This window comes from Dreissena polymorpha, chromosome 12 (assembly GCF_020536995.1).
Source record: "Dreissena polymorpha isolate Duluth1 chromosome 12, UMN_Dpol_1.0, whole genome shotgun sequence".
Taxonomy (NCBI): domain Eukaryota; kingdom Metazoa; phylum Mollusca; class Bivalvia; order Myida; family Dreissenidae; genus Dreissena; species Dreissena polymorpha.
In genome coordinates this window covers 44,150,198-44,164,418 of record NC_068366.1, presented here as the reverse complement: position 1 = coordinate 44,164,418, position 14,221 = coordinate 44,150,198, and the positions used below count along the sequence as shown (strand labels likewise).

General features: G+C 36.2%; 1 protein-coding gene across 1 annotated transcript; it reads left to right on the top strand.

Moving 5' to 3' along the window:
- Positions 1–6,743: 6,743 nt before the first annotated feature.
- LOC127852561 (receptor-type tyrosine-protein phosphatase gamma-like) lies at positions 6,744–11,692 on the top strand. The gene is made up of 5 exons (XM_052386515.1): positions 6,744–6,778; positions 7,969–8,104; positions 8,274–8,402; positions 10,916–11,047; positions 11,648–11,692. Exons 1-5 carry the CDS (start codon positions 6,744–6,746, stop codon positions 11,690–11,692), a joined length of 477 nt encoding a protein of 158 aa, XP_052242475.1.
- Positions 11,693–14,221: the final 2,529 nt, after the last annotated feature.

The window sequence follows — 14,221 nt, the reverse complement described above, 5'->3', positions numbered from 1 at the left end:
GCTCTGCCGGGACGCTGCCGGCTTTCACCGGGGCTCCACCTGGGCATTACCGGCGACACCCGGGGCTCTCCCGGGACTCCACCGGGATAAACCGTAGCTTATCCGGGGTTGACCGGGACTCTGCCGGGTTGTTGAACGGCTTCAACCGGGGCTACACCGGGGCTGCACCGGGAAATAGTGTGACCGCGTCAAAAAAATCAACGAATCATCCCGGTTCTCTACGGTCGACGGGCGTTAGCAAACCGGGATGGACCGGGGCTCTACCGGCAATAGTGAGACTTGGGCTGAAAGTATTACTCGAAAGTAACTCTGAGAACGATCAATATGACAGTCTGTATAGTGCCGTATATTGCAAGGGAAGTACACACTTGGGAAATCTCCTCTTTAATTATTTACTGATGTTTCGACGCATCGACACATTTAAGGTTCTGAAGCAAAAAACGTATTGACGTGATGCTCGATTTTTATTTCAGTTTTTAAAAGAATGCTTGTTATCAATTACGTTAACAAAACGTTATTAAATGTCTGGCAAAATTGTATATACCAATTTTAATATGAATGTGATATAGGCCGAGAAAACTAATCTAGTCTAATCTTATTTAAAGCACGGAAAATAAATTTCTCAAAATATAACTACACTATAATTTGATTTCGTGTAGATTTCATTTAAGCACTCAAGAGTGCATTTTTTAACTAACGAATGAGACTGATATTTCTTTTATTTTAAATTTTCGTTATAATATAATTACGAGGAAGGTATTGAGTGTAATCACATAAAGTGTTTTGCAAACGCTGCAATTAAAATGTATCAACTCATAAACATAGTTACATGCAAAAAATAATATACTACTACACAACCAAGAATGTAATGCGACAGAATATGACTAGTTATGATCTTTTAACCTGTTTTCTTTAATTTTTATTTTAATAATAAACATAAAAGCCGAATATAGTTCATAGATTTGTCTTGTTAGTTTGTAAATTGCAGTTCAGAAAACTACTGTCCCTTTAAATATGCTCCATTTTAACTTAATGATTCACTGCTGAATGGTTCTCAATACAGTGCATACATGTTGAATAATCCACAAGACCGCTAATGTAATACTCTACGATCGTAAAACTATTCAGTGCGTCAGTTAATGATATTAATATCACCATCGGAGAATCGTGTACTTTAATCACGGTGCCTATACCACGTGATTTTTTATGATCCGCTCATTTGTGAGTTTTCTATATGTATCATGATTATTTTAAACAAATAACTATTTTTCAGTAAAGTGCAACCGCGCGTTTGATATATGAAGTTCCCACACTGATCCGACATTGTTCTAACCGTTAAAACGAGCGGTTGCACTTTACTGAAAAAATACTTATTTGTTAAAAAAATCATTATACCTTTAGAAAACTCTCACGAATGAGCGGGTTTCTCATCTTTAGCCAATTACAAATTGTGAACCATTTAAAAAGACATCCTTAAAAACTAGGTCGCACTTAATTATCCCAACACATATCTTAAAAAGTCACGTGGTATAGGCACCGTGTTAATGCTACTTCAGGTGTTAAACATTTAAAATTGTGCTTCAGTTGTTGTATTTAAGTGAATATAAACGTTCTGAAAAATATGGCACACGTATATACTATTGTGGCAGTGATTATTTGTAGAATCGTCGTCTTGAAAGGTAAATGACGTTTGTCAAGTAATTGTTGTTATACAACCCCCACCCAAAACGAATTAAACCGGGATATTTTGGAACCACCATGGACGTCTCACCATTCGTCCGTCCGTCTATCTGTCCGTCCGACTTTTGTGTATGCCTTTCTGTCAATATTTCTGTCTATCTGTTTGTCTGTTTGTCTGTCTGCCTGTTTGCCTGTCTGTTCCTAGACAAAATTTGTTCGAAAAAGATCTCCTTCACTTTTCAACGTACAACATTCAAGCTTTCTAATTATGTGAAGGTGTGTCCGTGCGATTGCTATCTTCCTATGTTAAATATTACCCAAATTGTGCCTCTTTTTTTCAACTTTTTATAACATTATTATTGTTACCAAAACCTTGCTTATCAAATATATATTTATCAGAAACTGCAATGTCAAGCATTTATATTTGGTATGTAAGATTGTTAATTAGCTTTTTATTTAGTTACATCTCACCATGACCTAAGGTTAAAACTGGCAACACCAAGTGGGTCAAATACTTTATATAGACTTATATAGAAACATAACTTAACATTCTTTTTGTAGCGTAATGCGATAAAACAATAACGCACTCAACTCGACAAAGTTTTCATTGAAATTTATTTTCGTTAATTGAACTTTAACACTTTCCAAAGTTCACGAAATATTGTTATCAACAAGATATTTGCGAGACACTAAACGGGCCTTGCCCGCGACAACAAGAAAGTGTTCATTCTATATCTTTGGCTGTCTAGCGTGTACTACCCTAACTTATTTACTGCAACAAAATTACTTATTATAAAGCCATGACACACTAGACGATTGTATGTGATAAACAAAAGTAGGCCAGCCAATGGACAAGAAAAGTAAACAAGTAATGACATTTAAGTCTACAGGATGGGGTTTGACAATATATCGGGAAATCGTCTGAGTAATTTAATGTATGACTTGACATAAGGCCACACCATGCAGTCGTTGTTTGGAAACAAAAGGCCATACAATTAAATGCATGTTTTTTGTAAATAGTACATTTAAAAAAAAGTTAAGTTAATTAGGTCGCGTAACATTTTCAGCATGAACCACAAGTCTAAAAGGTTTATGTAAAGTATGTAAAATTATATTTGGTTCTCAATCGGAAAATATACAGCGACATGTCAACCGCAATGTTAGTCGACATGTAGTGATGGACCTTGTGACATACATACTGGTGAGTGTATAAACAATGCAAAATGTCCTGCCGATTGTAACAATTGCATTGGTGGAGGCATTACAAATCGGCATATCAGTACATAACTTCTGTACGCTTCGGATCGATCCTTTTTTCATGGTTAAATATGAAAATTCGGTATTAATCATATACGATTGGTTCTTAATAAAAAAAAATGTGCCCGCCTCTAATAAGAGCAATGAGTTAACGTACCTGGTAATAAGCCACTATGAAAGGATACTAATACAGTGCAAGATTCATGTTTAAAGATTGTGTCATTGTTGTTTACTTTTTATTTTAAACTCATAGTTTGTTATAAATATGATAATTTATCGACCGTGGATCAATGCGAATAAAACTTAAGAGTTTTTTTCATGTTCAAAAGTTTGAAAAAATCCTTTGGTAGATACTCGAACAATAACGAAACATAAATTGTTTCGATAGGTGTGCACTTACGAGTACAAAGATGCCTTGTATGAGTAATTGTTGCAGAAGACCGGAAAACAAAAACGGAAAAGACGGAACTGGGTTGCCATGAATAGATTTACTTTCTCCTTCCCAGCTTAACAGATTCATGTCCATTAATAAATATTCAAACTATTGTTCAATCATGTACTGGTTCTGCAGCTTCAGAACATAATAATTACTACAATGTCTAGATTGAACGCATTTTACTAAAAACAAAATTAATGATTGAGTCTTTCATACACAACCTTTCTTGCAGCGATTTAATGTTGCGTACTAATTTGACACGTATGTCTTGTCCATGAAACTGTATTTTAGTCGCAATATATATATCAGTATAAGGGCTGCGAAACCAATAAAACTTTATAGTAACATGATCACAATTCATCTGGTTAAGTCTGCACTTTTTTGGGTACATTTTTAGTCGGAATGACATGTGTATGTGTCGTTTGTAACTAGATGTACATAATTGGAAGTATGAAGAACCTAGGATTTATAAGCATTTTAATCCAGTGTGGACATATAATGTATAATATATTTTTAGCTTGACTATTCAATACTATAATACTGAATCAAGTGTCAGCGTCGGTGTACTGCTCTAGTCATGGTCAACATGCAACATCAACATCGATGTTTTTAATACAAGTATTCAATTGTAACTTCACACGTGTGTTAAGGGTCAGTGTATGAGGTCACTAACAATATTACAATCTCTGACCTGCAATTTAGCAGATTCATGCCCTCCTTTATGTACTTAGTACATCGGTAGTGGTAAACGTATAACATTTGTGGTCATTGGTTGAGGCCACTGACCAAGGTTTTACCTCTGTTCCGCAATGTAGAAGTATTATGCCATAATGCGTACTAAAACAATAAATTGGTTGTGGTAATCGTACAACATCTCCACATGACTGTTTCTACTACATGTACTCAATTGCAACCTCTTCAATGTCCCCTTCAACAAGAGAAAAAACCTTTAGTGACAGAGGTTTGAAGACTGTCGGACCATGCCTGTGAAATGAAATTCCCCTGGACATTCGGAAATCAAAAACAATCGAAATTTTTAACGGAAACTGAAAACATGGTATTTCAGAGACTTCTACGCACTATTCTTAACGCTTATGTAAATTATATTAGTATGTCTACGCACAAAACATGACTGTGATTACATCTTTAGCTTTTAAATTATAAATACTCTCATTTAAGTTTTAGGTATAATTATAACTATAATACTATAAATATTGTATATCTGTAATATAATATCTTTTATATATACTTGAATATAATATTGTACAATATCTTTAAAAAAATTATCTATGTGATTGTCAATTGATTTTTTAGTAATAATTATTTATTGGACAATGTTATTTCTTCTAGTTATGTCAGTTGAACTTTGTTTTAATTATCCTGACGATCTTTTAATTAACATTGTTAGTTGTGAAATAAGTTTTATTATTGTTAGTATTGTTATAAAGTGCAGTATTGTATCATTATGTCATTGTACAACGCCATTGAATATTTTTATAGAAATAGGCGTTTAATCAAATATAAAGTTTCAAGTTTCTAGTTTCAACCTCAAACATGTATTTGGGGTCATTGTGTGAGGTTATTAACCAGGTTCCATAACTCTTACTTGCACTTTAGCACAAGAAAGCTTCCTTTGTACTGGTTAACGTTTGTTTGCAACTACTCCATATCTCTATATCTGCGGAAGATATTGAGATAACACTTTACATGTATGTTCAGCGTCTTTATAAATAATCAATGAACAGGATCTATAACTGTGACCAGCCTTTAAGCAGGAATATACCCCTTGTGTACTTAAAAACGTTCAGTTAATGATTGCATTCAAGATTAACTGTCGGTTAAGTGCTCCGTTCAAAAAGGATATAATCTCTGTAATTAGTACAGAGATTGAAAATGTCACACATGTTCATCATGCAATGTAACTGAGTAGGTTTGATAACTATGACCTGCTATTATGCGACATTTTGCCCAATTTGTACTTACAAAATTCAGATAAACGTTTACGTGCAATATCTATTATCTCTAGCTAACATACCTAACATAGGTGTCTATTGGGTTGTGGTCAAGAGAACTGTCGCTGAAAATATTTTAAAAGTTTGCTTTTAGTTACTTCAGTAAAGATCGAGATAGTGTGCTAGTTTCATGTTTGTATGCACCTTACGTGCTTAAAAAGCAAAGGATTGGATTTGGAGCCAGTGGGGCAAGGTTACATCAAAACATAGTTTCTGCTCAATAACTTTGAATTGTGGGTCTTGCTTGCATGTATAATATGTTTGGATCGCAAGTGGGTCCAATGTTAAATCTAATACTAAATCTTGTTTTTTTCACATCAGTGCTGGTAAAGGCCGTAAGGGTATGTTAATAGCCCTGGACATTCTGATACACGAAGCCAATAACAATATTTAATTCCCGTTTGATCTCACTTGAGTGCTGGTATAGGCCGTACAGGGACGTACATTGCCCTGGACATTCTGATACACGAGGGCGAGGCTGAGGAAGCCGTGGAGATACACGGATGTGTGCTGAACATGAGGAGGAACAGGGTCAGCATGATCCAAACAGCGGTAGGTGCCACGAACGTCTCAATTAATATATATCGAAACATAGTGTGGTATACCAGAGAGTTGGTATTTATTTGTTGCCATAAATCTCTTCTAATCTACCAACCATATTGCAAGACAAATGGTATTTCACTCAAGTCGAGGTTGTTTTTTATGAGGTGCAATATTTCAGGAGCAATACGAGTTCCTACACAGAGCCCTGGTCCATGCCTTGACCTTTGACTGCGCGCCCGTGGCCGCTGACCAGTTACAGAACTATGTCTCAAAGACAGGACAACAACAACGAGAGAAGCAGTTAAAGGTGAACGCATTTTCTTCTGTTTTTAACAATAATTCATTTTTTTAATAATTTGTGTAATCTTTGGAATTTATCTAATCTTTCGTAACTCAGGCTCATTCCTTTCACTGTAATCTTATTTCTATAAACAGTTTGCGCATTTTTGTAACGTTGATGTGACACACACATAATATGTGTTAAGTTTCATTGATTTTCAGCAATTGATGTCCGTTTCTCAACACGTGGTTCCTGAAGAACGGATCAATATGGCAAGAAAAAAAGTTTGAAGAACAAAAACAGTTTCTGCTCAATAACTTTGAATTGTGGGTCTTGCTTGCATGTATAATATGTTTGGATCGCAAGTGGGTCCAATGTTACTGTTACAAAACAAAAACAGTTTGCACTCAATACCTTGAGTTTGGATAGAGGTATTGTGATGTTATATCGTTTGAAGGTAGCATATTTGCCCACCTACGTTGGGATTTCATTTGGAGCAAGTTTGGTCAAGATGTCTTTTACTAGAAATAGCAAAATGGTTTCCGCCCAGTCTGAATGGAGTTTTGTTTTGTAACTTTCTGTGGATGTTTCTTGCATACCGGGCAAGCAAAGTTATTTAAATTCATCTTAATTAATTTGACAATAAATGAAATTCTTATTTTCTGGCATATTCAAATTTCCTGTTTAATATTTTTTACTATTTATACTTATGTTTGCATATATTATATAACTGCTACAGATATTCAACTTCATAAATGTCTGATTGGTCATTACATGGTCTTGGGACAGCTCATGTTAAATTTCCAAAGATTCACATACACTTACGTTTTACCTGAAATGTATCTAGTCACATACTAATACAATATGTACAAGCAATATCAACTGTAATACTTAACGTTTATTTGCATTATGAATGTATGTGTAGGTATGAATAGACCATTAAATGCTACATGAATAATACCTGTCATTGTTTCTTACGCAGTGATCAAACGCTCGTACCCTCCACGATCTGTTCCTCACTGCCTGGCCTGACAAGGGGATCTTGGAGGATGTGACAGCTCTAATAGAGTTCCGACAGAGAGTTCTTCGAGTTCCCGCAAAACTGGAGGGACCCACACTGGTGCACTGCAGGAAAAAAAAAGATCAAGTATAAATCAATCTGGAAGTTTTTGTGCTTGAATTGACTAAAGTATTCGAATTGGCCGTACCAGACGTCCATTGACGTTCACACTCGGATAGTATCAATCTCAAATGCGTGTTTTATCTCACATCTGTGCCAATATAGGAAGAACGGAGACGTACATCGTCTGTGATCTCACTTCTTTACCGTTATAGGTCGTACGGGAGCACTCCTAACCCATCTATAAGTCTTGTTTGATCTCCCTTCAGAGCAGTTTCATGCCGTCCAGAAACATGCATCGCCATGCACATTCTGATAAACGAGGACCTAATCATATATATAATATATAATTCACGTTTGATCTCACATCAGTTCCGGTAAAGGCCGTATAGGGACGTGAATTGCCCTGAACATTCTGCTACACAAAGGCATACTAAATCTTGTTTTTCTCACATCAGTGCTGGTATAGGCCGTAAGGGTATGTTAATAGCCCTGAACAGTCTGCTACACAAAGCCATACTCAATCTTGTTTTTTTTTACATCAGTGCTGGTAAAGGCCGTAAGGGTATGTTAATAGCCCTGGACATTCTGATACACGAAGCCAATAATAATATTTAATTCCCGTTTGATCTCACTTGAGTGCTGGTATAGGCCGTACAGGGACGTACATTGCCCTGGACATTCTGATACACGAGGGCGAGGATGAGGAAGCCGTGGAGATATACGGATGTGTGCTGAACATGAGGAGGAACAGGGTCAGCATGATCCAAACAGCGGTAGGTGCCACGAACGTCTCAATTAATATATATCGAAACATAGTGTGGTATACCAGAGAATTGGTATTTATTTGTTGCCATAAATCTCTTCTAATCTACCAACCATATTGCAAGACAAATGGTATTTCACTCAAGTCGAGGTTGTTTTTTATGAGGTGCAATATTTCAGGAGCAATACGAGTTCCTACACAGAGCCCTGGTCCATGCCTTGATCTTTGACTGCGCGCCCGTGGCCGCTGACCAGTTACAGAACTATGTCTCAAAGACAGGACAACAACAACGAGAGAAGCAGTTAAAGGTGAACGCATTTTCTTCTGTTTTTAACAATAATTCATTTTTTTTTATAATTTGTGTAATCTTTGGAATTTATCTAATCTGTCGTAACTCAGGCTCTTTCCTTTCACTGTAATCTTATTTCTATAAACAGTTTGCGCATTTTTGTAACGTTGATGTGACACACACATAATATGTGTTAAGTTTCATTGATTTTCAGCAATTGATGTCCGTTTCTCAATACGTGGTTCCTGAAGAACGGATCAATATGGCAATAAAAAAAGTTTGAAGAACAAAAACAGGCCTGGCGCAGATATACCAGGTAAATGTTCGCTTAGTTCTTATGCGTACGAATGTCGCACATTGAGATCTTGTTAAGCAAAGAAGTAGGGTTATTACCATTAATCCTCTGCATTATACGAGTTAAGGAAATTATAAACACATAGTTTCGGTGTTTCATCAGATATGTTTATATCGGAAGCGTAGTGTATACATACGCGGTTCGATTCAGTCCAGTTAAAAAAAATCCTACGCATACAAGATTGTGAAACTGTCTGTATTTTACGTCCGTCTTGTTTATCCTTATTGTAATCTATTTCGGGATATCCGTGTCAAGATTCAATACTTGTACAAAATATATATCTACTTCTGCAGTCACAAAACTATGTCACATTGGTGTTAAAGGTTGGGTCTATGGTTAATCCAAAATGTGTTTAGTTATATTAACGGTATATACAAATACTCAAGTGCGGTAATTTAAAAAATTAAGCAAATGTATGACGATTAGTTTATTGTATATAACAGTTATGGTTTATATGTGTCGTTTTTGTATTATAAGCTTGGCTGTTCGAAGAAAACCCAAGGTATTGCCATAGCCCTTTCGTCTTCCGCGTCGTCGTCGTCGTCCGAAAACTTTTACAGTTGCCATAACTTTGCAATATTTAAGATAGCAACTTGATATTTGGCAGGCATGTGTATCTCATAGAGCTGAAAATTTTGAGTGGTCAAAGGTCAAGATCAAGGTCAACCTTCAAGGTCAAAGGTCAAACAACTTTTTCTTTCTTTTTTTTGGGGAGGGGGGGTTCATGTGTATCTCATCGACCTGCACAATTTGAGTGGTGAAAAGGTCAAGGTCAATGATGACCTTGAAGGTCAAAGGTCAAAAAAACAAAATCCAAGCACCCACAGACAAGCGTTGGCATCCACTATGCGGTGCTCTTGTTCTGAAGTACATGTACATGTAGATTTGTTTTCAATAAATTATACTCGTCAACAGTTAACATACGCGAAACGTTTCTTGCTCAAACTTTATTCCCATAGCACATTTTCTTACATGTCTGTTTCCCAGGTGATGAATACAGTCCTCCACTCCAAGTCCGCTCTGGTGCAGGCGACTATATAAACGCTGTCTTTATCGACGTATGTACCAGATGCTTTAAACACAAATCAATTACTTACGCATTATGAAAACAATAATAATGAATTAGCACACTACCGTTGTTAACGGAGGGGACAATAGGCTCACACCAAGTCCGTCCGCTTGTCCGTGTGTACGTCCTAGTATGGAGATAAAGTGCTACACGGGAAATATTCACGTTCTTTTCGTTTTGCCAGCCACAAATTGTGGTTGTTTTGGTTACAGAAAGCATTCGAAAGTTTAATCAGGATCCAGCGATAAATCAAAAAGTACTCAGGCTTGATTAATGACATTGTGTATGCGGCAAGAGTTTCATATGGGGTAGTTTCATATTAGTTTTTTCTCTCCGTCAGACAAACATTTAAGCTATGAAAGAATTGAACTCTGGAATCAGTTATAACTCAACAGCACGTAACTTACATTGATATAACGTGGTATAGCTGGCCATATGGGAATATGCACACTATTTTTAATGGGTCCGTCTTTCCGTACAAAATATCTTAATTTTGCGAATGCTCAAACAGTGATTTAAGAAGGTTTATGGAAGGATGTGTGTGTAGCCATAGGATCAATATGAACGTTGATTCATTTTATTCAGACAACATTGTGTGACTAGATATAAGTGATAACGTATATCTTAATCCTGCGATAACTCATAAATTTCTTTACCAATTTTTGGGTCATATGGTAAATATGCAGGATTCAATTTTGTTTTGTTTAACTTAAATGTTCGATGCTGTATTTACAGAAGTTATTCAACTTAGGTTTAATGAAATTATATATTTTTAAGGAAGGCTATTCTGTCTCGCTTACTAAATTTCTACGATAGTTGCCCGACCCTTTTTGCACCATTTCAAGCATTAACTTATTTACTCGGACATCATTAACCCGGCAGGGAACTGCTACTTTGTTTGCGGAAAAAACTGTTGTTATATAAGCATTTTATAATTTCTACTTATTATTATTATTTTCTAATAGGGAACCAATATGTTTGTTTTTGTTTTTTAAATGTAATCAATTTAAAGAGATTTCAAATAATGGTAATCTTTAAATCAAAACTTCCCGTTTTGAAGGATTTCTAATCATTGATTGGTGAACATTAACATCTGTTCCTCTAACAGAGTTTCAAGACGAAGCGTCACTACATCGCAGCCCAGTCGCCTCTACCTGGCACCGTTGTATTCTTCCTGAGTCTTGCCTACAAGGAAGACTGTCCATGTATCGTCAGCTTTCAACATACTCATGAAAGCAAAGTGAGATACGTTGTTTTCTCATAGCTCTTGTATACTTTTGTTAATTTAGTGGGTGGCAATAGCAATAGCCCGTGTCCGTTCGTATGTACACATGCACATACGTAACACAATTTTGTGAAAATGTTAAAGCGGCTTGGCTCATGCCAGTGTTGGCACAAGTATAACCCCTTGTCTTGTCTATATAGTCCCTGAAATTGTGCGTGTTCTCAAGTCCACTTTAATTGGATGGCGGATATCAATTTGAAAGTATAAATCCATTTGATCTTTAAAGTTTTGGCTGCGACATAGAATTACCCGTTGTGTTTTTTCCACATTTGGTATGAAGACATTCTAAAATGGTGCAAGCAAGGTTTCGTTACTTAATGACTAATTTCGCTCCAACTTTCACCACAAACGAACTGTAAGCTATTATCATTTAAAGTTTTCGGTATACGGCTAATGTTAAGTAGGAGCAAGTCTTCTGTAACTGTTAATGTGTCTGTGTCCAAACATGTGGCATTGACGCATAAGCGTCTAACGCCTCTAGTGTTTTCTTACGGAATGCACACTAATTTAGCGTGTTAATTATAATGAAGTTTATGGTATGTCATTTGTGCTTAGGATGTGGGTATGTTCTACCAAGCGGATAACCAGGTCCTGTCTTAAGGAGACTTCACCGTCAGCAGCTTCAAAATGGACGAGCAGATGGAACACTGTGTGCTGAGACGCCTCGTACTGGAGAAAAAAAGTACGGCTAATTACGAATATAGTCAAAACACAAAATATTTTTTAAAGCTATGCATTTCTAAAAAATGCACGTAGTTATGAGATTTTATTAATAATAATGCAATACAAAACAATATATGTAGTGTATTTTCGCCATAATTTATAAGCTGTATTTTGCACTCAAGCAAAAATTTATTTTAGTCTAGATATGTTTGCTTATAATACGGACATGCTGTGCATGGTTGTTTACAACATGCTAGACCGTTTCTTCCCGAGATTGCTTGACGATGATTCGAATAAATTAACTGTCTCATAAAAGGGAAGTCGATACTTATTTAAACGTTTTTGTAATTAAAGAATAAGTGTTATCTCCCTTTAACGAAAATTCAGTTTCGCTTCGGTATAATTCAGAATGGGGGTCAAAAGAAAACGGTAACGCATATCTTGTATGCGGACTGGAAACAAGACAGGAGCGTTCCGAATTCTCCCGCCAATTTCATTCAGTTCATTCACAATGTGGAACAATTGGCGACTGAAGGTTCCAATAGCGGACCCGTTGTACTTCATTGCCTGTATGTAGACAATAATGTGAGTTTAGCTGATACCAGTTGCTGTATCGTCCAGTTGAATGTTTTCAGTATGTTCCCTGTAATAAAAGCCAAGCGCGTTAATATGCCCATCGTCATAAACTAATAAGTCGCATAAATTCATACACGTATTATTAAACACATATTTGCAAATAGATCATTTCAGTGGTCTACAATGCTCATAGATTCTGATTCGTTGCGTCTGAAGAGAAGCCCACGCCTATGCTTTGATGTGAAATTAGTTTAAAGCCTACAGGGCTTAAATGAGTGACATCATACTTCTGAAATGTGACTTAGCCTTCTAATAGGGCTGTTATTTTCTTTTGATTATATTCAATGAAATAGCGCCATAGTTATTTTCATTGTATACCGGTACTTCTTAACTTCACAGTGACGGTGCTAAAATGTGCGGTTTGTTCTCTGTGGTGTCCACACTGCTACAGAAGATTGAGATCGACCACGAGGTCCGCGTCGTGAACACCGTCAGAAAGGTGAAGGTAGGAAGACATGGCGCAATCTCTACACAGGTAACCTTTTTTATTCTTTTGTTCTAACAGGTTTATTTCAATACTGCGTATACGTAAATATACCGTATGACATATGTAAAATAATATAATGCAATCAGAGATGCAAAAAGGTGCATAAGCTACATATAAAGTTATCTAAATAGTAAAAGTAAATTTCGAGTATAACTTCCGTTGGTTGTAATGCACAGGTAACCTTAACCACACTGTTAATGATTCCTGAACGCTTTCAGAAAGGTACATATGGCTTTGTGGTATCGGGTCGTTTTGCCCTCATACCTTATAACCTACCTGCTCGCCCTAAATCACCCTGAGTCGTTTTGCCCTGGGTGGTTTCGCCCTAACAAGTGGGTCGTTTCGCCCTTATTTAATTGTAATATAATATTATGGCTTTGTAAACCATGGCGTTATACGTCACTTACGAGTGATGCCTTTGTGAGAAGTATGCATGTAACTCCCCATGTCAAAATAGTGTTGGATTGGAAACTTACGTATTTAATCTCACAAATTATAAAGGCAGCCGTAGTAAATTAATAACCAATTTGACTAATTGTACATCACAATTTCGTTATTTCAATGTTTCAGGAGCAGTTTGACTTCTGCCACGAGTGCGTTCTGCAGTACATCCACTCCTTTGGCATCTACTCGAACATCGCGGTCTCATGATTCACTGACGATACAGAAGACACTAAGTAACAAGACAATTTCATGCAGGACATTCACTCAAAAATCATTCCAGTGGTGTCACAAATAAGTTGATCTTGAAGATTTTCATATTTAGCGGTTAACCTTTCTAACACAAAATAGTACGCCTTGCTGTTTTAAATAGGAAATCGGACAGTTGTAGATGGTTGCGCATTCAATTTGTCTTCCGTTATTTGCATATTCTTTTTATTCACGAATATTAATAGACGTTTTCATCTTGTGATTTTATTTACCACCGCAACATCAACCCAGTATTAACAAGCTTGAGTCTTAATCATTTAGGTGTGTGACCTGATTCGTATATAACAAGCTGAAGACAACCAGAATTTCCTTACTGATAGGGTTTTGGGGCTTTCATTATTTCTATAATTGATTGGCAATTAACAACTGGGCAAGGTTAGCTTTCTAACTCTTATAACTAACACTGTTTCTGGCTATTATAGGTTTTCTTAATTGCTTTATCCTATAACCATTGAAAGCAGAACAGAGCCTGTCGAATATGCAGCATATTGTAAAGCGAGGAACAATTTTTTTAAACATGTGACCCAGTGAAATAGGGAACATTTTTTACTCATCATTTCATAATTTTTATATTACACTTTTACATATAATTTCATATATTTTTTATTACACTTGTACATATAATTTAATAT